The sequence below is a fragment of the Anabrus simplex genome, chromosome 9 (genome assembly GCF_040414725.1).
Source record: "Anabrus simplex isolate iqAnaSimp1 chromosome 9, ASM4041472v1, whole genome shotgun sequence".
Classification (NCBI taxonomy): domain Eukaryota; kingdom Metazoa; phylum Arthropoda; class Insecta; order Orthoptera; family Tettigoniidae; genus Anabrus; species Anabrus simplex.
Window position 1 is genome coordinate 85,933,876 of NC_090273.1, and position 25,888 is coordinate 85,959,763.

A 25,888-nucleotide genomic window follows, 5' to 3' on the forward strand; every position below is an offset into this window, starting at 1 on the left:
AAGCTAAATTTTATTTCAAGTTATAGAAATTTTGAAATAAAGAGAATGGCGTTTCTGAGCATGTACAGCACATAATTGAATCATATGTATCTACGGGCTTATACTGAATACATTATTTTTAACAGTGTTTAAAAATATACAAACAAACTCTATTTTCCGGCATCACTTTAATTGAAGGGATGAGAACCATAGTGGGCCAAATCCACCAGCCGTCGAAATTGAGTTAATGCCACCTAGCGGTTCATTTCTGTCTTAGGTATTATCTCTCCAACTGGGCTACCTCTACGTCTTCCCATTTATGTGCTACAGGGTCACAAAATATCAACCAAATTGAACTAGCCGCTGGAGGTAGTGCCATAGTGGGCCAAATCCGCATGACCAATCACTTGCTTGCTCTGAGTCACGTGATATGCGTAGTATCATGGTGGACATCGGCCATGAGGAAAAGAGAAGCAGTGATTTGACGTGCAGCAAACCCTCCTCCTTCCCTTAATAAGTAGCGTTTAATTTTACAAGAGGAAATTTTGGGTGTATAATGTAGGAAAGGGTACATGTACTTGTGGGGTGAAGATACAGCACAAAGGGGCCCAACAGAAGTAGGTTCATGATTGTATTCTGTATTACCTGAGGAACGTCAGCGCAACAGCAAATCATTTAATAGCCTATTCAGACACTTGTGGTGGTCAGAATAGGAATCGATATATTGCATCCTTGTGGGCCACATTAGTTCATTATTCCCAATTTAAAACTATTGATCAAAAGTTTGTAGAACCTGGCCATTCATATTTGCCTAATGACAGAGATTTTAGTACCATCGAAGCTTCAAAACATACGGCAAAATCACTGTTTTCGGTAGAAGATTATGTGACCTTAGTTAAGGAATGTAGGAGAAATAAGCCCTTTAGTGTGAAGAAAAGGGAACAGAAAGAATTTGTGAACAATAAGGAGCTCTCAAAAAACTTTGTCTATCGTAAGGAAACAGTAGATGGGGAGAAGTTTGGGTGGCTCAAAATTAGGTGGTTTCGTTTCTAGTCTAATGAACCTCTTAAGATTAAGTTCAGGTACACCCTCAACGAAATGGACGAATGGAAAATCCTCGATATTTCACCTTCTCGTACGGGCAGGCCATCTGCAAAGGTAACAAATTCAGTACCTTCACCATGGGAACTGAGCCCTGCTTACACAGAACCCATTACGCTGACAAAAGCTAAATATGATGATTTAATTGCCATACTTCCATTCATTCCACCAGTTAATCATAAGTTATTTACGGATTTGCAATACTGTGATGTAACTACGGCAAAATGAATTACCTTACAGTGCCATGTGGAGTTGGCCCACTGGCGTACTGTTAAAATCCATCCTTTCTGTTTAGAGCCAAAGTGGGCCAAATCCACTCCAGTGGAAAATGATGGTATTCATTTACTTTTTATTTGTATTAAAAAGCCAGATAATCTTTGTATTTTGCTTTGTAGTGATTAATGGATCTATTAATTATAACATGCAAATGTTGTCGTCTCTGTAATCTGTGTCTGTGAATTACAGCAGTGGCTAAACTTTAACCTTAATTTTCTACATTTAAAAAAAATGGCACTTGGCCCACTATAGTTCTCAGCCCTTCAATTATAACCCTCATTATAATAACTTTTAGAAGTCAGGATACAGCACATACAGTAGTGTAACAAGAGACATATCTCCGTTAACACCTTTGGAAAACAAACAGTCTCTTCTGTTTGTTACTGTTAACCTTTCCTCCCTTCACGTTGATACTTCGTCACTACCACGCAGCCGAGATTCGTAAATGGAGTTTATCATCCGCGACTTTGGAGGTTGCTTTCGTACGTGACCAGTAATTAATTCACACCCAAGAAACAACAAGACTTCACCGATTTTTCGATCATTAGAAGTTTTAGTTTTTCGCTCCCGTTGTATTAGCTCTCAGCATCATTGTAACCCTTTCTTTACTTGTTAACGGTTCCTCACAAACCACAAATGCCCTATTGCACAGTTAATATTGCACAAAATTCTAGTTACAGAGGATTTCAGGCTTGAATGAAGGAAATGTCTGCTTCGAGAAACCAAGAAATTTGTGTAACCGAATTTCGAGTAATAGAGAAATAAATACACATTAAGAATAGGACAAACGGCTGGGAAATTTAAGTGACTTCAAGACAATGAAAATTCAAGTAATGGAGGTACGAGATATCGAGCTTCAACTGTATTTGGAAGCCTTAGAAGAAAATACACTGCCCAAACTATTACAGATACAGAAAACTGTCGATTATGTGGTTTGCAGATTATCCGTTCAGGGTTCTAAAAAAATTTCTTTATAAAGATGCAGCGTCAATGGAGCGCCACCATACTGATTCAAGCAAGAGCTAGGACTGGGAAGGAAGCGACTGTGGCCTTAGTTAAGGGACAACCAAAGCATATTCTTGCTGTGAAAATTATGTCGCTCATACAGCTGATAGATCATGGAGTGTTCAGATGTAGAACAGTGTTATAGTTCAAATCTAATGAAACGACTTATTTCGTGAGGACGTGGATGTTGAAAACATTAGAGACTGGTGAACAGTGATGCATGCTCAGAAAGCAAGGCTTGAACACGTGAACAGGCTGCTAGAAATAACATCATGCAGAAGTTAACCACAACAACTTCAAGTGCATATCCATATGCAGTTAAGACATCTGACTTTCAGCCGAGCTATTCTGTAGCTGAGTACACATGTCCAGTATAGTATAAATCATTCAAAGCCAAAATTGTGGGTGTGGAACTCAACAAGATAGGACTATTTATGTCCTACACTTTTAGAAAAGCTCCAGTCTTGTTAGTATAGCATCTCCCAACATCCATCAAGAAATAGCTGCCAGGAAAGGGAAGAACAAGGAAATGACACCTCAGACCTATTGATTGGACCATCGGCCAACATGTCAAGCAGCTTTTTAATAATAACTACTACCGCACTTACAGGGACACAGCGGCCAGCAAGGGTTCAAGAGTGCCAGGCTACAAGTCAGCCTTTAAACGAAATGGCCAACAGACATCTTCCTACTAGCCACATGACAGATGGGGCGAGTTGGAAATCACAACAGACTGTGTTAAGTTGTCGGATTCAGGACAAACTTCAAGAAATAGGAATCCCATGCAGATTTCTCAGCTTATTTGTAGCAAAGTAATACAAGCCCAGCCAGTGGTACAGCATAAGACCTGCTCAAAGCAACAACTGCTCAAAAGTCTATTCGTGCACAGTTTAGCCATTTTAAACAGAAAAATGAGGGAAGTCATGATGGTTTCTTTTGTAATTCTTTATCCTGTCTTTATAACTGATGAACAATATGATCATACTTTCTCCATTTTCCTCTTTCACAAACTGGACTGGTAATTCTTCGAAGTATCTTTCTTTTGTAATTCTTTATCTTGTCTTACACAAGATGCTGAAAGAGTTGATACAGGAGTCTTATGGCGACGATGGGATAGGAAAGGGCTAGGAGTGGGAAGGGAGCAGCCGTGGCCTTAAGGTACAACTCCAGCATTTGCCTATTGTGAAAATGGGAAACCATAGAAAACCATCTTCAAGGCTGCCGACAGTGGGGTTCAAACCCACTATCTCCCAGATGCAAGCTCACAGCTGCGCGGCCCTAACCGCACGGTCCACTGAAGTTTAATCCTGTGACCATAGTGTCGCTCAAGTAATTTATTCCCCCCACTGGTTAATGGGGATAATTATTATGTTGTTCCCTTTAAACAATTATCACCACCACTATTAGTTGATATCCTCTAAAAACTTATGTAAAGATTCATTCACTCTGTAACCTTGGTAGAAGTAGAAATATTACTGTAAATAACAAACATCTGACATATTTATAAAGTTCAGAATAGCTGTAAATGACTAATGGAATAAAATGAGAGGAAATACCAATGGGTACAATATCAACAGTCATTTGGTAAGGCAAACCTCAAAATTAAAGCAGTAAAAAAAAAAAAAAAACTCCAATTATATTTTTGTCCAATTATAAGTACTTACTTCAGTTGGAGAGGAGTATTCAATAATTTCAGTGCATAAGTTGCTCGATTTAATAGTCCCCAGATTTTGTTGATTGGACTTCCGGTTGCAAGCATCCTTGTATAGCATGTAGGGTGTACCAGTCTCTACCTGTGACTCTATGATTGCATACCACAACTGTTGTGCTTTCACTTGGCGCAAGTACCGGCCTTCATTCTCATACCTGCAATAGCATCAAGTTAATAAGTAACTAAAAACTATAACATTCTTTCATACATACAAATATACATGCATTATTCATTACAGACCACTATGCCTTTCAGAGTTCAGTCTTCATGCCTCTGAAAATTAACTAAGCACCTCTACAATCTGCAACTAACTCTGTGGCGTTTAGTTCTACTTCTCTTATCAGTAACCCTTTTCGGGTCACGTCGCAATATATTGCATCTTGCAGGAAGTGCCACAGCAGTTACGGCGCAATATATTGCATGTCGAACTTCCGAGCATCATATATTCGCTTCTCTTTGACTTTCAGCTATGATTAAAGAATTTGTCGCATCTGCCATCAATCGGCTATATTCGGGAAGCTTGCCCTAATTTGTATTCTCTTTGGGAGCACTGTTAACTTTAATTTTTCATGTGAATGTCTACCACACTTGCGAGTCAATGCGATCTGATAAACATGGCTGCTTGCAGGCATGCGGAAGTTTAGAAAGGTGATGAAAAACGAAATGTTTCAACTGATCACCGGATCTGGGAAAAAGAAACGGGTAATAATAAATTTTTACCTACTGATTTCGGCTATAAGCCTCATCTAGCCGGAATCCAGAACCAATCTTCGACTGAAAACTTTCCAGAACTAGATATTTTCAAAAGAATTTTTCCTCATAACTTAGTGGAAAAAATAGTCATAGAAACAAACTTGGCACACGCAATATGTAGAGAATAATTTGGTAATTTCTCCCACATCCCGAGCTCCAAAATGGACTGATGTTACTGTCGAAGAAATGTATGTATATTTAGCAAGTAGTATGCTAATGGGTCATGTAAATAAACATAGCTTAGAAGAATATTAGTTTGTGCCCAGCCCCATGATTTAAGGAATACCATACAAAAAACTTTTAACCAGGTAAATTGTGTGATTTCGGATTTGAGGGGTTCCACTGTACTAACAAGAAATGCAGAATTGTTGGAATAATTGAAAACAGTGGTTTCTTTTTATAGGTTGATTGTCTAGATAGCATTTTTTCATTGTTGAAACATTGTATTACACGATTTTTGTGAATATAACGTCCAACGAGTGTGTTTTGCTATTTATAGAGAGATTTATTTATGTGCCTGTAAAAACCTACATTGTGGGGTATGTGAGCGTTTAGAAAACCTGACATTGAAAGGGTTAAATAAAAAAGATTGCACGATGTAGATATATGAAAGATCTCTGGCAACACATTTCGTGTCTACCCCAAAAAATTAATTAAAAACTCAGTCATAGATGCCCTAGAGAGATACGATTTACTCTGCCATCTTGTAGAGTAAAATAGAACGTTGAAATTGATGCACAGGCAGCTTAGAGACAATTAAAGTGCCTGCACACTGAAGTTGAGGCATTACAATAATTGTTATATCACTCTGAGTATCTGCCACCCTGCCAGTGTTCCCATCTGTTTGTACGAGGAATCATTCTTTCATTATCTGTTACTTCTAACTTACGAATAAGATATCCAGAGTACATCCAGCTTGCACTTCCATACAACGTTGGACTTTCACAGAATACAAAAAGTCATTCCTATACACAGAGTGTAAAATCATAACAAACCTCCCAGCTATAATAAAGGATGTCCATCTAAAAACTTGAACCGCCGTGTAGAGTTACAAAGGACAGGTGCACTTCGTACACAGTTTAGCCATTTTAAACAGAAAAATGAGGGGAAGCAAGATGGTTTCCTTTGTAATTCTTGTCTTACACAAGATGCTGAAAGAGTTGATACAAGAGTTCATACCTTTCAAAAGATTTTAGGATGTGTCTATGGTTAGAACTTGAACAATTTGGTTGAGGTCTTAGAAACATCTGCTCAGAGGCCCAAATGTTTTAATGATTTTGCCCTGTTCTCCAAAATGAGAATTCTAAAATTCTCTGCTGTGAAGATGCAATTACCATTTAATCCTGAATACCACCCGCCACCGAATAAGACCTGCACCCTAAATTTGAGACAGCAAAATATGGGGGGGAAAATCAAATAACTTACATACCTATTTAATTTTCTTCAAATATACCACAAATATAAATTCAAACAGCTCACAATTAATAAAATCATCATAAAAATCGTAAATAAAATCGGCCCAATACTCAGATCATTCACAATTCACTGTCGTCATCCGAAGTTTCACCATGGGAACTTTTGTCACTGGCATATTTCAACAAAGAGTCATCCTCACTACCATCCACTGAATTTGAAATTCCACATTTCTTAAAGCTTTTGGACACTAGATCATTGGGATTGCGCGCCCATGCTGTCTTGATCCAGCTGCATATTAGTCCCACTTCAGGCCTCTTCACTCGTCTGGTTGGTGTTAATGTGTGATCACCATCAGGCATCCATTCGGTGTAAAACCGTTTCATGCAGTTCTGAAAGCCCGTTTCATGCACACATCCAACCGCTGTAGAATAGAAGCGAGTCCTCCTCGGTCTTTCCTTTCCTCATCATATCTTTTACGGTGACTGTCCAACACAAGCATGTTTCGTTTTTGTAACAAAGCTCCCGGGCAACATTGCCAAACGCACTTCACCCAGTCCTCTACTAACACACTGTCCATCCAGCTGGACTCGTGTTTTCTGGCAATAACAACGGACGGCAGGTTTCCTTTCGAAAGTGTTTTCCTTTTAAAAACCACACATGGAGGGAGTTTTGCTCCATCCGCTAATATGCACATTACCGTGCATCGTTGCTTTTCGTTACCACCTGTACTGATGGTTACACTTTTAGAACCCTTCGTATCCACTGTATTTTCCAACGACATTTCAAAATAGACAGGTGTCTGGTCAGCATTTCCAATTTGCGACAGCAAATAAGAATTTTGCTTCCTCAAATGAATAATGTAACACTGAAAGGCTGTTAATTTTTCTTTATACGTCCCAAGGTGACGTGAAATAGACGTACATCTCCGAATGCACAATCCCTTTCTCTGATAAAAGTTTCGGATCCATCCGCGGCGTGCAGTAAAAGTGTGTTTTGAGTTCTTTTGAGATCTCTAGTGCTTTCAATTGACACATTTCACTAGAAACACCATATCCCATATCCTAACTCACGTTTTTCTATCACAAATTTGATGAGTTGTTCTTCAATTTCCGGAAACACTGCACTCCACCCGCGGAAAGCTCTGTGATAGCCGTTACTTTTTAGAAGTTTTTCCTTCTTCCACCAATCACGAACACACGTTTCATCAATATCACACTTTCTGCCAACGGCACGATTTCCGTATATTTCAGCTTTACTCACAACTTTAAGTTTCTCACGCACAGTAAATGACTGCAGACGCAGTTTTGAATCCATCACTTGCTATCGAGACAGCACTTTCACGGGACAGATACTGAACTCGAATGTGAGTGAGGCAGACTTCTGTAACCAACAGTCTTGTCTCTCGCAAAGTACGATATCCCGTGAGACCAGCTATTCGCGCACTCAGTATCCCAGTGACACCTATGAAACAAATGACGATCGAGCATCCACAGCAGGGACTTTCATATTTACCCATATTCTTTGATTTAGGCCTACTGTATTTCATTACCTTACATTTCGCTTTTAATGCCACTGTAACCGTATTGAGAAAAAATCAATCTTGTTTTCTAGAACGCAACTAAAACACAATAAGACCTGAATGCCCATTTGCTTGTGGTATACTGAGTACGGCAACCGTATTCAAATCTATTTCAATACTCCATGTAAATGTAGTAAATATTTACGAGAATGAAAGGCTTGAATGACCCGCAACCCAAGATTTAGAACCAATATTTTGGGGAAAAAAGTGCGGGTGGTATTCAAGATTATACGGTATCCTGCTGCTTGCTTTTGTTACAATATAACCCATCTTCATTGAAACAGCAGTGAAAATATTAAAATGTAACACCTGGAATCAAAGTAAATGGAATTATCATCCACTTAAGATTTGCCGACAGTAAAAAAGGATATACAGAAAATACTATACAAATTCTCACCCATTTTTGAATACATGGGTACATACCCACTGGCATCAATAAAAACTAAAATTACAACTCTCAGCAGAACAAAACAGATCAGTCTACCTCATCCTCTGTATTTCCATTTAATATCTGTTCAGGTATTTCCATCACTCATCCGTGCTACGTGCTCAGTCTACCTACATCTGGGTCATTTCACTAGTCTTCCAACAGGCGGATCTTCATAAATGGTGAACAATGTGATTGTACCTTCTCCATTTTCCTCTTTCACAAATTGGACTGGTAATTCTTCAAAGTATTTTTTCTTTTGAAGGCATCCAGCATCTATTGCTGTTAACTTTCCGAGGCATATGTAAGCACAGGCCTTGTAAGTCGAGAGCAAGTCTCAGTTAGCTGCTATTGATCTCATACACAAAAAGTGTAAAATCATTTAAAAAACTCCCAGAGTGAAAATCTATCACATGAACAGACATGTAATACAATTTTCTTAAAAACAAAACCGCATGAACAACTGATCACGACCAAAAACATTCAAGCCACCTTGATCAACGTTTCTGAACACCACATCACAACCATAAACACGATGCAATGCAAGAGAGGAAAAGAACAGCAGATTTCAGCATCACAATATTGACTTTTCATTTTAAAGCCACCCGTAAGTGAAGAACTTGAGTTGGCAGGTGTGCATGAGGAAAACCAAATTTTTTGGCACCTGTCAGACAATTTTTTAACCAACATGTTTGAAGGGACAGTTCTGGATAAGACAGGAAAAGGAAGACCAGGTAAAAATATAACAGATGATGTACTAGGTCACCAGATGTTGAAGTCATGACAAATAAAAAATAAAAATAGGTTGCAGCAACAAGGCACAGACTTTACATGATGATGGTGACAATGATAAGAATGCAACAACTTACTTTGTGTACAGTTTTTCAAACTCTTCACCCCAACAATCTGATAGACCAGGACAGCTGTTGGGACACATGAGACTCCATGTCTCGTCTCTTTCCACACGCTTCATGAACAGGTCAGGAATCCAAAGAGCATAAAAAAGATCACGAGCTCGCACCTCCTCCTTGCCAGTGTTTTTCTTTAAATCCAGGAACTCAAATATGTCACCATGCCACGGCTCCAGGTAAATAGCAAATGCTCCTGGACGCTAAATACAGATTGTACAATAACAGTTATTAAAACAAAGAATATATTTCATTAGATAGTAAACCACAACACAGTGAAACTCTGTTAAGAAGTTTTCAAGGGACCACAAAAAAAAACTTAAGCAGGAAACTTCTTAAAAGGGGTAATACCCGAAAACTTATTCTGTACTTTGACATACATGCGAAACACACAGCCAACAGATTTCCTTGTTTGTGAACAATACCGAAATAGGCTGATTTATAAGAGCTGCTAAAAGAAAGCCACAATATAAATACAGTATTAGATTATCATGACATGTATTTTTAAAGATAAAGTAACATATTATTTAAAACCTTGCACAAGAGATAAAAGAAATACTAAGAACATTAAAACGGTAGATGGTGACCGTACATTATGTAAATTCCACACTGCATTAGACATTAAATACATTTCCAAACACAAAAGTCTAGGCTCCTGCTTGGAAAAGAAATTGTCCAGGGTTGACTGTTTTTAGGTTTTTATTGCTTTCTTGAACTACAAACCACCGAGCTGGATAGCTGCAGTCGCTTAAGTGCGGCCAGTATTCGGGAGATAGTCGGTTCGAACCCCACTGTCGGCAGCCCTGAAGATGGTTTTCCGTGGTTTCCCATTTTCACACAAGGCAAATGCTGGGGCTGTACCTTAATTAAGGCCACGGCCGCTTCCTTCCCATTCCTAGCCCTTTCCTGTCCCATCGTCACCGTAAGGCCTATCTGTGTCGGTGCGACGTAAAGCAACTTGCACACGCACACGCACACACACACACACACACACACAAAAGAAACTATAAACCTCCCACATTCCCACATTGCCTTCCATGTGTTCTGAGGCACACTGACTGAACCTTCCATAAACCACCTCAGTTTTTCACACCCCCCAACATCTTCAAGTTAACGGCAGCAGGTGGGACATCGGCAACTTATTCTTAGAGATTCTTAGAACTTATTCATAGGCCTATATCGCCCCTGCATTCCTACTAGTTGTCATTGCCACAGGCGTAGTTTCTGGCTGTTTCGCAAGTACCGCATGGACAAGCCGATATTGAGTTTATTTTCATGCTTTAATCCTCTTCATGCTAAAGGTAATGAAGAAAAGAAAAGCAGGTTCGAAGTTGCAGAAATGAGTGCATGGGAAAGTATTGGGGTATTACGTGCGAGTGATAAAGGCACAGTAGCAACACTAGCACATCTAAACATAAAACTGTTTCTTTCCCCGCGAGAATTTTATTTCATGTCTCCTCATCCTTGTGCTACGTTCTAATAATGCGATGTAATAATTACGAGTGACACGATAATACAATGTTTAGCTCGTATAAAGGTAAAAATAAAAATAACTTTCAATTTTATGCCAACACGTGATATCGCGTTGCCTCTGAGTGCGTGTGTCAGGCCCCTCTCACCAACACCCAACTGGTTATCAACATTCGTTGAACTTCGTAGACGATCGGGATCTTTCGGCCGGCTGTTTGGCGGCATAATATGTATCAGCTGGCAAGTCGGCTGCATTCTCTTTGTTCGGCTGTTTCCTGCATAGTCGGGATGTTTCTTAGTTTCGTAATAGTTTATCCACCTAACTAATAATGAACACTGAAAATCTTATCAGTTTAGTTCCAAAACGTAATTTCCTCTACGACAAGATCTATAAGCATTATTGCAACAACAACAACAACAACGTAAGAGAGAATGTCTGGAAGGAAATAAGCAAGGGAATGAAAAACCAAACAGGTTAGAATATTCAATTTTGTGGTAGATTAGGCCTATACGGTACTTTATTTCGCAATTATTGTTGACCTCATTTCAAATCATATTATCATGTTGGAGTCCATATACAGTACGGTATGTCAGTACGATAATTGACATGGCTTGGAATGTACAGTATTTACTGTGAACAATTTTGTAAGTGGCATTCCCTACAGTTGTCGTTCATGTATTCCTAACAAACAGTACGGTAATGCATAAGAAGCTGCTGTGTTGTGGACAAATACATTTTTCGGTTTTTAATTAATGTTGATGCCACCTCGATTAATAACTTCACCCTGTCGCGGCACACAACTTACTGCATTAATGTTTTATCAAACCATCCATTGCGTGCTTTGTGTTTCCCGCTTAGAATCCCATTCGATTCTATTCTGCTTGATGTAAACGGTGGAGTGGAAATTACGACTGATGGGTTCGATTCGATTCCACAAGGTGAGAGTGAGCATCTGATGGTGGTGTTGTCACAGCGTGACGTCATGTGGCCTTGGCAAGCCTGGAGAAGCTCCATGACAGATGCAAACGATCTAACACTGGGTTCAACTTGCACGGGGACTGGAGGGTTCTAACCATGAGCTGCTTTGAGCGGACGTTTTCTATCTCAAGGGGCTCTAAAATCTGAACTGTTTAACCGGGAAATATATTTACAACAGAACACTTTAAGCGGGTTAAATATACATCTATCTTAATGCTACCAATCAAGGGACCAAGAATATCACACTTCTTATGCGGGAACTTCTTAACCGAGTTTTACTGTATGTTGTTAGCTTTAAAAAACATGCCAAAAGTAAAAATCATTAAACACAGTGGGACAACACACACCTCTTGAAATAAAATTAGTACACTTCACAGTAGTTTATTTTTTGGGAAGATAATATATTAAAACGGGTAATGATAACTTACAGAAAACCAGGGAAAGGGAGTACAATGAAACCTTGTTAGTGCGTTCCTCATTAACATGTTTTCCCACTTATCATCATCATCATCATCATCATAATAATCATAATCACCATCATCAATTTTCCACTCCAGTCGCCCGGGTGTTGTTAACAAGCCCCCTCTACTCCTTCCTGTCCTTCCACTTTTCCTGCTCCATTACTTTCGCCACATCCAATCCAGCTTTTCTAATGACCTTCCAAATCTGATCCATCCAACCTCTTCTCGGTCTTCCAATTGGTCCCTTTCCCGTAACTTCTCTTGCCAATTCCCTTCTTGTTACCCGTTCCTTTCCCATTCTTTTTACATGTCCGAACCATCTCAGTCTTGCTTACTGTATGTTCAGTACTAATGTTTCTATATTTAGCTCTTATCTGATTTTAATATTTTGAATTCTATCTCTTCTGTTTTTTTTAACCAATGTTCTTAGAAATTTCATTTCTACTGCTTGGATCTTACTATCCTGTCTCTTATTAGTTACCAGCGTTTCTAGTCCGTATGTTACAATTGGTATGAAATACTGCTTACCATGTCAGATTTCATGATTACTGCTTAGTACAAGCCTCCGTGGCTCAGGCGGCAGCACTCTGGCCTCTCACCACTGGGTTCAGCGGTTCAAATCCCGGTCACTCCATATGAGATTTGTGCTGGACAAAGAGGAGGTGGGACAGGTTTTTCTCAGGGTACTCTGGTTTTTCCTGCCATCTTTCATTCCAGCAACACTCTCCAATATCATTTCATTTGACAGTCATTAACCAATGCCCCAGAGGAATGCGACACGCTTCAGCAGCTGGCACAATTCCTATCCTCGCCCCTAGATGGGGCTTCATTCATTCCATTCCTGACCTGGTCGAACGACTGGAAACAGGCTGTGGATTTTCTTTTCTTCACTGCTTAGTATGATCGCATTTTTCCTAGACCTGAAAATGTTACTGCACTTGTCATCCCTTCTGAAAGAAGCGTGATTACGGGAAAAGACCTTCCTGAGCTTTAAAGGATAAGTTGCACTTTCAGAGAGCAAGCTGTTAGCCCCAGGAATGTTGAGTTTTGCTTGCTGGTTAGCAGAGAGATTGCTGAATAGCAGAGTGAGCCTGTTTGTGCTTGTATTTCGCATTCCATTCAGAAGACAAATGTATTTTGTGTTGAGTGGTACAGTGAAGTATAGCTAATATTTTTTGCGTGATGTGGTAGTCTATATCTGGATTAGGAACATCATCGCGTGAAACTGACTAGCGTGGTTCATATTTGACTTGTCATAGCCTAGTTATGGATACGGAAAATGTTGTAAAATTCCTTAATATTGAAGACAAAATTAAAATCTGTCAGAAAGTGGACTGGCATAAGTGCGCAGAGGTTGCGAATGTTGAAATTCGCAACTTCGAGTTTCGACTCTATCATTCAAGTTGGTCAAAGTTTTGTTTGATTCAAAAGGGTGGTAAGTCATTGCTCCAGTTGCTCCAATTTATCGCTTAAGAGTGTGACCAGAAAATAATGTTTAATAACCCATTCTTCGATATTTTTGTTGGCCCCTGTGCACCTGTTTTCATATTTGTTGTCTGGTGTTTTTCACACCTTTCAGTGTACCGATACTTATTTTATAATCCCCAGCAACAAAGTTTTTTCATATTTGTTCTCTCATGTTTTTCAAACCTTTAAATGCTTCAACTTTAGAAATGGTAGTTGGGCCTATAGTTTACACTGTACCGGCGGATACACGACGTAAAATGCCCCCATGTGGGAAAAAATCGTATCTAGTATTTCCATATCCCTGTTGGATAGTTTTTATTCATATATTCATTAGTGTGCTTTCTCTCTTAACACGTTCTTTTCCCTTGTCCCCTGCAAAAATGTCTTTACGAGGGTTTACTGGCAACAACAATACCATTCTAGAAAGGGGACAAATTGTGTGTTAACTATAAAGGAATCACACTCTTATCACAAGTGGAAAAACTACTGGAAAGGATATTAGAAAGGAGAATGAATCTTCAGCATGAGGCAATTAATGGAAAAGAATTGGGAATACGAAAAGGATCTGGTCATGACATTCATAGATCTGACTAAGGCATATGACAGCGCTCCCAGGGAGAAAGTTTGGGAAATCAGTCAACAAGAGACTGTCTACACAAACTGTAGAAATGGTACAAGCAATGTACGACACTGCATCAGCAGCGTACAGACTCCGGTTGGAACAACTGAATGGTTTAGAAATGAAATTGGACTAAGAAAGGAGGAGTGAGCTGTCACCTCTTTTGTTTCTAATGGTTATGAACAAAATTGTAAAGGAGACAAAGGAAATGTACAGGAATTGGGAGATGAAGTTATTACTATTTGAAAACTATATTATGGTCTGAGGAATGAACAGGATAGAAGTACAAGAACAACTTGATGCACTGAACGAGAAAATTGAGAAGTATGGTATGAAAATCAGCGGAGAGAAAAGGAAGACAATGGTGATATCAAGATGAAAAAGACAAGGGCAAAGCCTTGAAACTGTGGATAGTTTCAAATACCTAGGAAGTGAATTAATGCTGACTATAAGGCTGGACATGGAGATTAGCAAAAGGGTGCAACAGAGCAATGCATTCTACCAGAGTGTAATAAACCAAATCTGAAATAAGTACCAAGGAAGTGTAAAGAGATAATGAGAGACCTGGACAGTGACAAGTAGGGATGAAAGCAAAATTCAAGCCAGCAAAATGAAGTACACTACCTAAGAAGTATGATAGGAAAGACAAGTAAAGACAGAGTGAGAAATGAAGATGTTAGAAAGGAAGTCAGAATAGAAAACCTAAATGAAAGAACTGACAGGAATAAACTAAGATGGTTGGGACATGTAAAGATGGAGGAGAAAGGAATAACAAAACAGATGATGGAGACAAAGTTTCAAGGAAAGAGAGACGAGACCTAGAACAAAGTGGATCGATTCAATAAAGAGGAGTGCAAGAAGAAGAAACCTGGACTGGGACAAAATGATGGAAGAGGAATGGTGCAAGGAGAGAGGAAAGTGGAGAAGTGCCATAAATGCCCTGACCTGGCAGGAGCTGGATAAGGGGAAAGGAGGAGGAAGAATGGTAACTTCCAAATTATATGATTATATGTACACACTAACCCCAGCGAGAGTTGTGAAGTATCGCATTAAACTTTGTAAAAAGCATACCTTGTTTCCTCCCTGGTCAACATATCGAGATGTGTTGTTGTACACTCGCAGCATGGGTACAATACCATTGGAAGTACCATTAGTACCACTGATGTAACTACCAGCAGAACGAATACAGTGGATATGGACACCAATTCCCCCAGCAGATTTGGATACCAAAGCACACTGTTTCAGAGTATCATAGATGCCTTCTATGCTATCATCCTTCATAGCCAACAGGAAACAGCTATAAACATAGGAACACCAAAACACACACAGATTAACAGAAGATATTATTTCAGGTCAAAGGAAAAGAATCTATACTAGAGTTAAGTGCAAACAAAACAGGACTGACAATCTAATGTCTACCACCAGGCACAAAAACAGGGATTATTACAAGAGCTAAAAGAGATTGGGAAGTACAGTATGAACTCTTGCCATTAGAAAGAGTTACCTTTCATGGGCACTGGTTATATAGAGATGATGTGAGGGGGAAAGCTTACCTCTCATAATAATAATAATAATGATAATAATAATAATAATAATAATAATAATAATAATAATAATAATAATAATAATAATAATAATAATAATAATTTAAAAAAAGGGGGGGTCATAGAAGAAGACTTTCAGAGTCGATGAGTAATAGATATATTCAAGGCAACTTTTGAAGAGTGGAGATTCCTTAAGATATGACCAGACCCTCTTAAAAACTATGAAGGACTTGATCCTAGTCAAAGTAAATATCTTAGTTCTTGAGGCTTCTACTCTAAAATACAATTACATTTCAGTACGTACCTAGACATCTGAGGTCTTGGAGTAGCAGCAGCGAACAGAGTGGGAGATGCATGCGTAAAATATCGCTCTGATAACAGATTATAAGTCTCTATAGCTGCATCAACATCATCACCATGGATTCCAACAGCAACTCGCATCAACATATGCTGGGGTCGCTCTGCCACTTTCCCATTGATTCGCAGTAAGTATGAGCGTTCCAATGTCTGTAAAAAACAGAGAAACAATACATAAAATAATCATATAAAATAGATATAAGCAATGATTATTCGAAAGACAACTATTATGATACACTACTGTATTTCTTGATTCATATATACAAGAGAGAGAGACTTACCGTGTAAGCATATCTCGATAAGAGTACACACAAAAAAGAATGGAACACATGGGTCCTAATTTTTGGCTGCACAGCTTTTGTCAATGGAGGACAGAATTAACATTGTTGACTACCAGATGATTTGTGAAGCAGGAGGGAGCAAGGGGATTGGCAAGTTGGCAAGACAAGGGTAAAAAGGAGCAGCTGACAATACAGCCAGGTCGTTCCTAAGATCACATTAGTTGATGTATAAACCTTGGAATCTTTAAGAGGAAGAGGGTGGGAAGATGGATGTAAAGGTTTAACCTCACCAATCCAACGTCAAGGTACACACAACAGCGAGGTCTCTTACAGGAACAACATCGAAGGTTACTCGACATTTATCTTGACAGCTGTTGCTAAGTTATTGAGCTACTGCCAACTGGTTTGAGAACTGGGTGTTTGTGCTAAGTCTTACACATTTTCATATACTTTTTTTTTTAATTATTTACAATTTGTTTTACGATGCACCGACACAGATAGGTCTTATGGCGACGATGGGTCAGGAAAGGCCTAGGAATGGGAAGGAAGCGGCCGTGGCCTTAATTAAGGTACAGCCCCAGCATTTGCCTGGTGTGAAAATGGGAAACCACAGAAAACCATCTTCAGGGCTGCCCACAGTGGGGTTCGGACCCACTATCTCCCAGATGCGAGCACACAGCTGCGTGCTCCTAACTGCACGGCCAACTCGCCCGGTTATTCATAAACCGTACTTACTCACATATCAGCCGCACCCCTAATTTTTGACTGAATATTCGCATAAATGTTTGCATCGATTAAGAACGGCTGCAAACAAATGGAAAGGGCGACTGCTGCACACACTCTGAACTCTACCATTATGGAGCTTGTTAATAAACACTTGCCATGGGAAAAGTTAACAGGGCTTCATTCAAGCTAAAAGAGGTGAAATTCGCAGAAGAAAATGACAGAGCAGAAGACCGTGGGGTTTTAAGACATAAAACAGTGCTAGCTCCTGCGTGTAGGAGAAGCATTACTGGAATGGGTGAGAGAGATGTGCAACAGGGATTGCAGTGTTTTTCACAAAATATTACAACCAAAAGTATAGGAAACTGCTTGATCCCATAATATTCTGGGAAACTTATTCAAGTCAAGTCGCGGATGGGTTTTTCGGTTTATGTGGCGTAATAACCTGTCACTGCAGCAGGAAAAGTCTTCGTGCAGATTGGCAATACTGACAGCATCTCTGTGTGGTTATGTAGACGAAAGGTATCGACGAAATGTCACTGTAATATTTGTCCTAAATGGAATATAATAATTCATTTTACTCAAATAAAGTGTAAAATCTGCGATAAATTAAGAAATAGTACAAAATATTTTACTTGCAGGGAATAATATGGGGATACATAATTTACTACCTTACAACTATTTTTTCTGCTACGTCGCAACGCTTCCGTATGTGTTTTATTTGTCTAACACTTTTATGCGTGATGTCTTTGCTAAGTTGTTTGAATTAATTAGGTGTCGTTTTCTTCATGTTGCTTATTCGTCTGTGCCCTAACTCATTCATTAAATGATATATTATTGGTCCAGGGATCATGCTATTTTCCTTTCAGCTAACAAGTAATATATTTGTTGGTCCAGGGATCATGCTATTTTGCTGACTGAACTGCCCGCACTAGTCATATGAACAAAGATAATGACAATTCACAGATATACCACTCCCATTCGTCGGTGCACGCCCTGGACCTCAAGAAACAAAAGAAGGCATGAGCAGCAGAATACAGCATAAAGGAGTCCTGTCTACGGCCCGTAAGTACGTATACATATTTCTCTAGTGAGGACGGTATTCCTTAATTTACCGCAGATTTTTCACTTTATTGGTGTAAAAGCAATTATCATGTTTCATTTGGGACAAATATTACAGAGACATTTCATCGATACCTTTGGTCTACATAACCTCTCGGTGTATTTTAACATGCCAAGGAACACTGTTTCTGAGAAGGGAGCAATAAGTGCTCTAATTAAAACTATAGGCAACAAAAAGTTACGTTGTACAGTGATGTCGGCCATTACTGCTGACGGCCGTAAACTACCACGTATGTTATATTTCAGCGCAAAACATTACCAAAAAACATCATATTCGTAACTGGTATCCACGAGATGTAAGTGAAACTAGCCACTCTGCTTCTGATTCCGAGTAAATGTTCATAAGCAGTGTTTTCTTAATGCATGGTTCTGTATAATGGATTTTTCACGTTACAAATATCATGTTATGGTTCGTATTGAAACGTACTTAAAAGTCAAAGAATAATACTATATTATAAATTCCACCTATTCAATACATAAGAGTTTTTTATTTAAATTTAAGAAATAGATCTTAACATATTAGATACAGGGACATCTTTCACCCACCATAATGAGGGCATCAGCCTAAAAATCTCATACCTGAAAGAATGATCAGGATCCTGATTTTTATTCGTAGTTTTTAACGAAGGTCTAAAATATAAATAAGAGGATACTGCTGTAGGTACAAATGTCTAAAAAAAGCCTAGCAAGTGGAAGACAGTAGTTATAAGTACTCTTATGACAAAGTCTTATAATCAATCCTTATTATAGATTTTTACGAATGTCTTGTTTTTAAATGTGGTAATGTGTAGTGAGTTCAAAGTTCAAAATGAATACGTAAATTGCTGCGTTGAAAAAAAAATCTGGCAAAATATGGTGCCTTATTCTGGAGATGGCGTAAGGAGCTTATAATAGCTTAATATTTAGGATAAAAGTCACTCTTAGTGGTGGTTAAATTAAAATCCAAAGTTGTTTGTCTGTTGAAGTTGATAATCTTATTTGAAAAGATAAGTCGGCAAACTTCTTAAAGCACTTAGGAGGGAGGACAAATACTTGTCAGAAACGTAACTATACTTATATTAGTAGGTAGACGTGGTTGTAGCTTCTTATATTAAAAGTCAAAAGGAAAATGTGCGAGGTTGAATAGAGCTTGTGGAGTTATGTCTGAAGCAAGAGGAGAATAAAATATTAAGGAATAAAATTAAAAGAGAGAACGAAGAAAATTTCACACACATTTTTTTCTTCAGAAGAAGAATAATGAAAATGCAGATCAGATAGAATGAAGAAATATTGGAAGGACAGATAGGGGAAAAAATCATACATGATAGAAGACCGGACAAGAAATTGATTACAGTGGTCCATTGCAGCCGTAAAAACACAATAATAATGAATATATTTGCTATTATTCCTGATAATAGTGAGCCCAGTTTAAGATTGTTGTTATAACGTTATACATGATTTGCCATAAAAGTCAGGAAAGATACCAAACTTCCACTAAAAACACACTAAAATCGCTATGAAACAGCAACCGGTTAATTTAAACATTTTCGCGGATGTTTTCCAAGCAGCGGTTTATTCATTAAAAATATTTTCTAATTCCAACAGTCTGAAAACGCATATTCAATTTCATAATTAAAAATTGTAATTGCATCACTCCAGAGTCTTGTGGCTAACATTTCCATTTTCTTACTTCAAATGGTTTCACCTAACCTAGGTTTACGGTACACATATTACGAAAACATATTTCAAGCTCCCTGTAGAATAATAACTATTTCACTATAAATGTATATGGGAACAGACGATCTGAAATTCAACAAGACCTCTGAAATTAGTTATGCACACCAATGCATCTTGAGGAGAAGTATCACATTCTTATTTTATTTCAGTACATAGTATTTAAAATAAAGCAATCGTTTACTTCAGCCTTTATTTCTAACGAGTTAACAAATGCTGCCGTTGCACTTACTGTGAACACGTTCTCCCGATGTCTGTTTACTCCAGTAGGAGTTGTGAGGAGAGCTCTGGCTCGCACAAGATCAATTCGCTCGTGCGTAGCGAGGAACTGATACAGAAGATGATTGATCGCATTCAATTTAAACGCTCAAGTAGAGTGTATGAATATTGATAACTGATAACAATTATCAAACCCTAATTAGCCCATAATAACGGATGAAACAGTAAACGGGTTCTCACTGTAAGCGAAGAATATTGCACAGATTAATATAGGAATTTCCGAAGGGCATAATAACAATGTCGTTAAAACAGGGCGTTCTCTTCTATTGTACTACAGCGGCGGCGGTTGGATGTGTATCCGAGTCCAACATCTCAATTTAGCCCTAAGTGTCCACGCCCTAAATTTCCCCTCTGCCTTGATCATCCTTAGCAAGCTTATGACATTTTCCTCATAAGTTCTTAATGTTCCATAAACAAAACAAATAGAAATACCTGAGAATTTTGTCATTTCCTTAACACTAAATGCAGGTTTTGCCCTAATGTAAAAAACGTTAAATCTATATATATATATATAAAATAAGAGTTTTGTTTGTACATTGCTCAGAATTTAAAAAGGATGGTATTTCTGTATCAGTCGTGCCCACAGTAACAAGGAAATGCACTTTTCAATTTTCCATCATTTCTGTCTGTGTGTATGTATTACAAACTATCCACTTCATTGCCGTATCGATAATGTAATCTAATCAACATATGAAAGATGTTTCCACCTAATCGATACCTTTCTTTTTATTTAGCCTTTGATTACTTCCTTAGATAAAAACAGCATACAACAATCACATTGTTTACATTAAAAACCTGGTGTTAGTAAGGGACGTATGGGTTGATGGGGGGGGGGCGTAGTGTGCGGATGGGGGCGGTTGTTACTAGGATGTTAAAACTTAAAATAAATTTAAAATACAGTAAAACCTCGTTAATTCGAAGTCATTGGGACTCAAAAATCAGACTTCGAATTACGTGATTTCGAATTATTAAGGGTTATAAATTTCATGTTGTAGGTCCGTATTGAACTGAGAATTAACCGCCAATTCGCAATTCAGAAGTACCAACCCTCGCCGCGTTACAAAATATTCTAAGGCCCGTTACTGCATGCAGTTAACCTTGATTCACAGTTTATACCTTTCCAATGCTAAGAAAAAAGAACTATTTCCAAAATGTATTCAAGAAGGTACATTTACAGTATTCAAATTATGCACTTGGATATCTCACTGGCAAACAACCTCACGCAACGAAAGAAAGAAAGAATTAGCACGATTCAAAGACGAGCAGAAATCTATGCTGGCTCCCATGTGCAAGTGCTTTATTTATTGGATTACTATACTGTATGCATTTTAGATGCCTTGTATTTACACAGAAAGTACCCGATGCCCTTAAAATCGAACTTCCTTACGACTCTATCCTTGTACGATTTCCCGCTGTGGCACTTCTCTTGTTCTTCATAAATGTAAACACTTGCCGCGTCACCAAGTATTCTAAGACCTATTAATACATGCAATCACCTCGATTCACAGTTTAAACCTTTCAAATGCCATGGAAAAAAACTATTTACGAAATGTGTCCAACAAGGTGCATTTACAATGTTCAAATGTCGGCATCGCCAGTGTTCGCAGATTCTGTTTTTCCGCACACTGCCTGTTGCGTGATATTACGGCGTTCCTTAAAAGGTTGTGTTGTACGTTTTTTTTTTTTCCATGGTCCCTCCGAAAACGGAGAAAGTGAGAAAATGTGCGGTTTTTCATTCGATCAAGTATTTTATACGATAACACAGCTTTTAATCGCTACATTCTTACTGTCGTTGTTGCAATGATCTATGTTGACTTCGGTTGGGAAAACTACAGTCAGTCTTTCTGAGACTACCGTAGCGAAGCACGGGTACATCAGCTAGTCGAATATAAAACTGCATTGCTCTTATGGAATAATTTTCGGAACTTGAAATTTCTTTCGTTAAATGCGGGTTTACGCTAAATCGAGTCACGCAAAATGGGGGTTATACTGTAGTTTCAATGGCTAAATGTCATCAGGTCCTTTCAAAATTTTGTCTGAAAAATTGCTGCATAATAGCTGCACCCTCATTTTAGAACCTTAAAATTGGCATAAAAAGTGCTGCCGATATGCAAGTAAATACGGTAAACTCAACATGCAATAATGATTACATCTCTCCACGTAATATTGTGAGAATGGGAACAGGAAGGTCCATGTTATGGGTTTTGCAGGTACTGTGGTGGCCATATGTTCATTTGGTGAGCGTTTGTAGTTAAGCCAAAGTAGAAAGCTGAGAAGTTAGTAGATGATGTTGGACGGAGTCGAGTGATGATCTTGTATGAGGTAGGATTTTTTGGTGATTTATTGCTGAAAGTGGTGCTGGGTATGACTAGACATCAAGTCTTGCAGCTGCTGAGTTCATAGGAGAAAGAGCCAGAAGGGTATGGGGGTTGGTGTGGTTCATAAAGTGAGAATATTTTTGAGGTTTGGCAAGCACCCAAATGCGACTGTCAGGCTTTTAAGAAGATCACGACTGTGGAGCGAGAACGAAAGAAGATTGTTGCTTGTATTAAAATGATATCGTGGACAAAATTAGTGACTTGTGGAATCTGGGGTGGTCAACCGAGTGGGGTAAACTGCAGTGGTAAAGCATTAAAGGACTTCCTCAGTTTGTTGTCAGAGGCATGGGTTGATTAATCCATTCACCTCAGATAGCAAGGCTGAATGGTAAAGAGAGTTTCATGTGATATGGGTGAAAACTGCTGCATTGGAGATACTGCTGATGATTGTTGGCTTTAATGTATACAGAGGTATCGATTCTGTCATCCCAGAGGTGGAGGACATCATCAAAGAAAGCAAGTGAAGCAGGGGAGATCTGCCAAGTGAAATGGGTACTGTAATTTGAGTTTAGGGATCCAGGAATGAATCAAGTAGGCTTACATCATGGTGCCACAGGAGAAAGAACTCAGTAGCCAAGAAACAGTCCTCAAGTTTTCCTGTGAAGAAGTTGGCACAAGAAGCGGGTCATATCTAGTGGAATAATTGCCCCTCAACGTTGTGGATTAGGATGTGCAGCATGAGAGACGAGAAAGGAAGTACGAGGTAGGGCACCGGGTCGTCGTGCGTTCAAGGTCTAGATGATCATGTGAGGAATGTTTTTATATAGGATGGTGAAGTCTCTTTTTCTTTTTTCTTTCTATTTGCTTTAAGACACAGATAGGTCTTATAGCGACAGTGGAGGGATTTTGGAAGTGTGGCAAGAAGTTGTAGCAATAACCAGTGTCATGATGTAAGAGTCAAGGAAATGTACAAAGGGTTGAAGATGATCATCAACCAGAGCTGAAACGGGTTCTGTGAAGAACTTTGTCTGGAAACAATGGGCCTTATGTATCCTCCCCACCATGTAAGCGTAGCCACTGTTACCTTTTGACATTTTCCCTGTAATTTGTCATTCTTTTCCATCATGAAAAAAAAATGAACTCTTTACTTTTTGTACAAATCCTTCCGTCGGATCTGAAATAATAATAATGTGACTTTACGTCCCACCAATTACTTTTACAGTTTTCTGAGACGCAGAGGTGCCAGAATTTTGTCCCTACGAGTTTTTATACATGGTAGTAAACCTACAGACATGAGGCTGACATATTTGAGCATCTTCAAATACCGGTAGACTGAGCAGGATCGAACCTGCCAAGTTGGAGTCAAAAGGCCAATGCTCTACTGTGAGTTACTCAGCCTGGCACAGTTAAATTTCTCAGCTTGGCCAGGATTCTAGCCCGATGCGCTCTGAACCAAAAGCCAGTACACTGATCATTCAGGCACGGAGATGGATTTATTTATTTACTTATTTATTTATCGTATGGCACATACATGAACGGTACAATAAATTACAGGTTTATATCTACATTATTTACATAGGTAATCGCCTGTGGTGTCGCCAGGAAAAAATCACTTGTTTCTCCACTGAAACGTCTCAGTGGGCATTCTTGTGTGATATGCTTCACAGTTTGCCTCTCAGCACCACAGTCGCAGCAGGATGATGACTTTTTCTTCCATTTATACAGAAGATCTGCACACACACCATGGTTAGTCCGGATCCGGTTTAACTTGGACCATACTTTCCGCGGTTGTTCAAAGCCAGGTACCTTCTGTGTAATGCATGGCATATTTAAGGATTCTGCTGAAGCAAATTGTCTCCATTCGATTAGACCATCTCTCAGTCAGATTGAAATGACTGGCTACGGAGATGGAAATTCATCGCCAATACTTATACCAATAATAGAAGTCAGCGATACAAAAGCCTTCTTGAATTAGAAAAGAATATTCTCATGGTAAGGAACAAATATACCAAGTTTACAACACTATCCCCTCAAGAAGTGCCACACAATAAAGGCTATTTACTTACTTTGAAGCCAAAATAGTTGTAACTGAAGTCACGGTCATATATAATAGAGGAATTGAGACGATCTGCATGTCTCCTGATGACTTCAATGTGAAAATCAGAAATCATTGGTGAAACTTTGTTTGTGTGGGGGTTGACCAGTTTGTAAAGATCTTCCATCACATCTGTAAATAGCAAAGCATTCAATGATAAGCTACTGACTAAAATGATACAGCTTTAAAAAAAATTAATTTAAAAGAAAGGAAATGAAGAACAATACCATTTATTATTATTATTATTATTATTTTCAATGATAAGCTACTGACTAAAATGATAAAGCTTTAAAAAAATTTAATTTAAAAGAAAGGAAATGAACAATACCATTAATTACACACATGAAAAATTGCACATCAATTAATTGTGATTTTTGACACTATATTTACAACAAAAACAGCGGGAAACCAGTCCGTTGAACAAAGCACATATATATGTAGATAAATACCCTTCACTGTCTCTGTGTATCAACACAACTTGCATATTCTCATAATTGGCACTTGTTATATCACAGAGATACTGTACCTTTATAATACTGTGTTCACTGACTCTTAACACTTGGTTTAAAGATATATTCACTCGAGCAGTACACGCTTGATATAGATGTTGATTCTCACAGGGAATCTGAAATATTTGTCCCGAATGAGTAAATTTATAATAGGGTCTGTTATTGGACATTATAAATTTTTCAGCTAACTCATTCCTGGTTGCCAACATTTCGCCCCCGTGTGCTAGATTGGGCTCATCAGTTGTGGTCGCAGGGGCCTCCACGGTATGCACTAGCCATGCGTCTTGGTAGGTGTGCTAGGTACCAACTGATGTGCCCAACCTAGCCCACGAGGGCGAAACGCTGGCAACCAGGAATGAGTTAGCTGGGAAATTTATAATGTCCAATAACGGACCATTTGTATCAGTACCCACTTGTTGTTCCAGAACATAAATTATGGAAAGTCTCAAATACAGCACTCCATAGCTCTCACCAAGACACCAAGCCACCACAAGTGAGAAAATACCAAGTGTCTAAGCACTCCACAGTTTGTAGGTCAGTACCACACATCACAATCCACAAAATTTCACTACCAACCACATTCCACACAAGTTTTAAGGCAAGTCATGTTTCACCAAGTCAAGTCTGTCTCACAAAAGTTACATCTGCTCTCATGTTCCACCAAAAATTCAAGATAAGTATCTCTCACAAAAGTTAAAGCTCCTCTAACTACAACAAAGGTTTGCAAATCAACTCCCCCGCTGTTTTTCAGTAAAGTCCGCTCCACCAAAGTTTTAAGTCCAACATTTTCCACAAA

The 25,888-nt window shown here is 38.7% G+C and overlaps 1 protein-coding gene across 1 annotated transcript in view; it reads right to left on the bottom strand.

Annotated features, from left to right (window-relative positions):
- RnrL (Ribonucleoside diphosphate reductase large subunit) overlaps positions 1 to 25,888 on the bottom strand; it is a 78,512-nt gene that overhangs the window by 32,385 nt on the left and 20,239 nt on the right. Inside the window, exons 4-8 of the mRNA XM_067153996.2 lie at positions 24,555 to 24,715; positions 16,000 to 16,202; positions 15,223 to 15,448; positions 9,117 to 9,358; positions 4,026 to 4,227 (exon numbers count right to left, since the gene is read on the bottom strand). Of these exons, the coding sequence (XP_067010097.1) occupies positions 4,026 to 4,227; positions 9,117 to 9,358; positions 15,223 to 15,448; positions 16,000 to 16,202; positions 24,555 to 24,715 (1,034 nt within the window). The remainder of the gene's footprint in view (positions 1 to 4,025; positions 4,228 to 9,116; positions 9,359 to 15,222; positions 15,449 to 15,999; positions 16,203 to 24,554; positions 24,716 to 25,888) is intronic.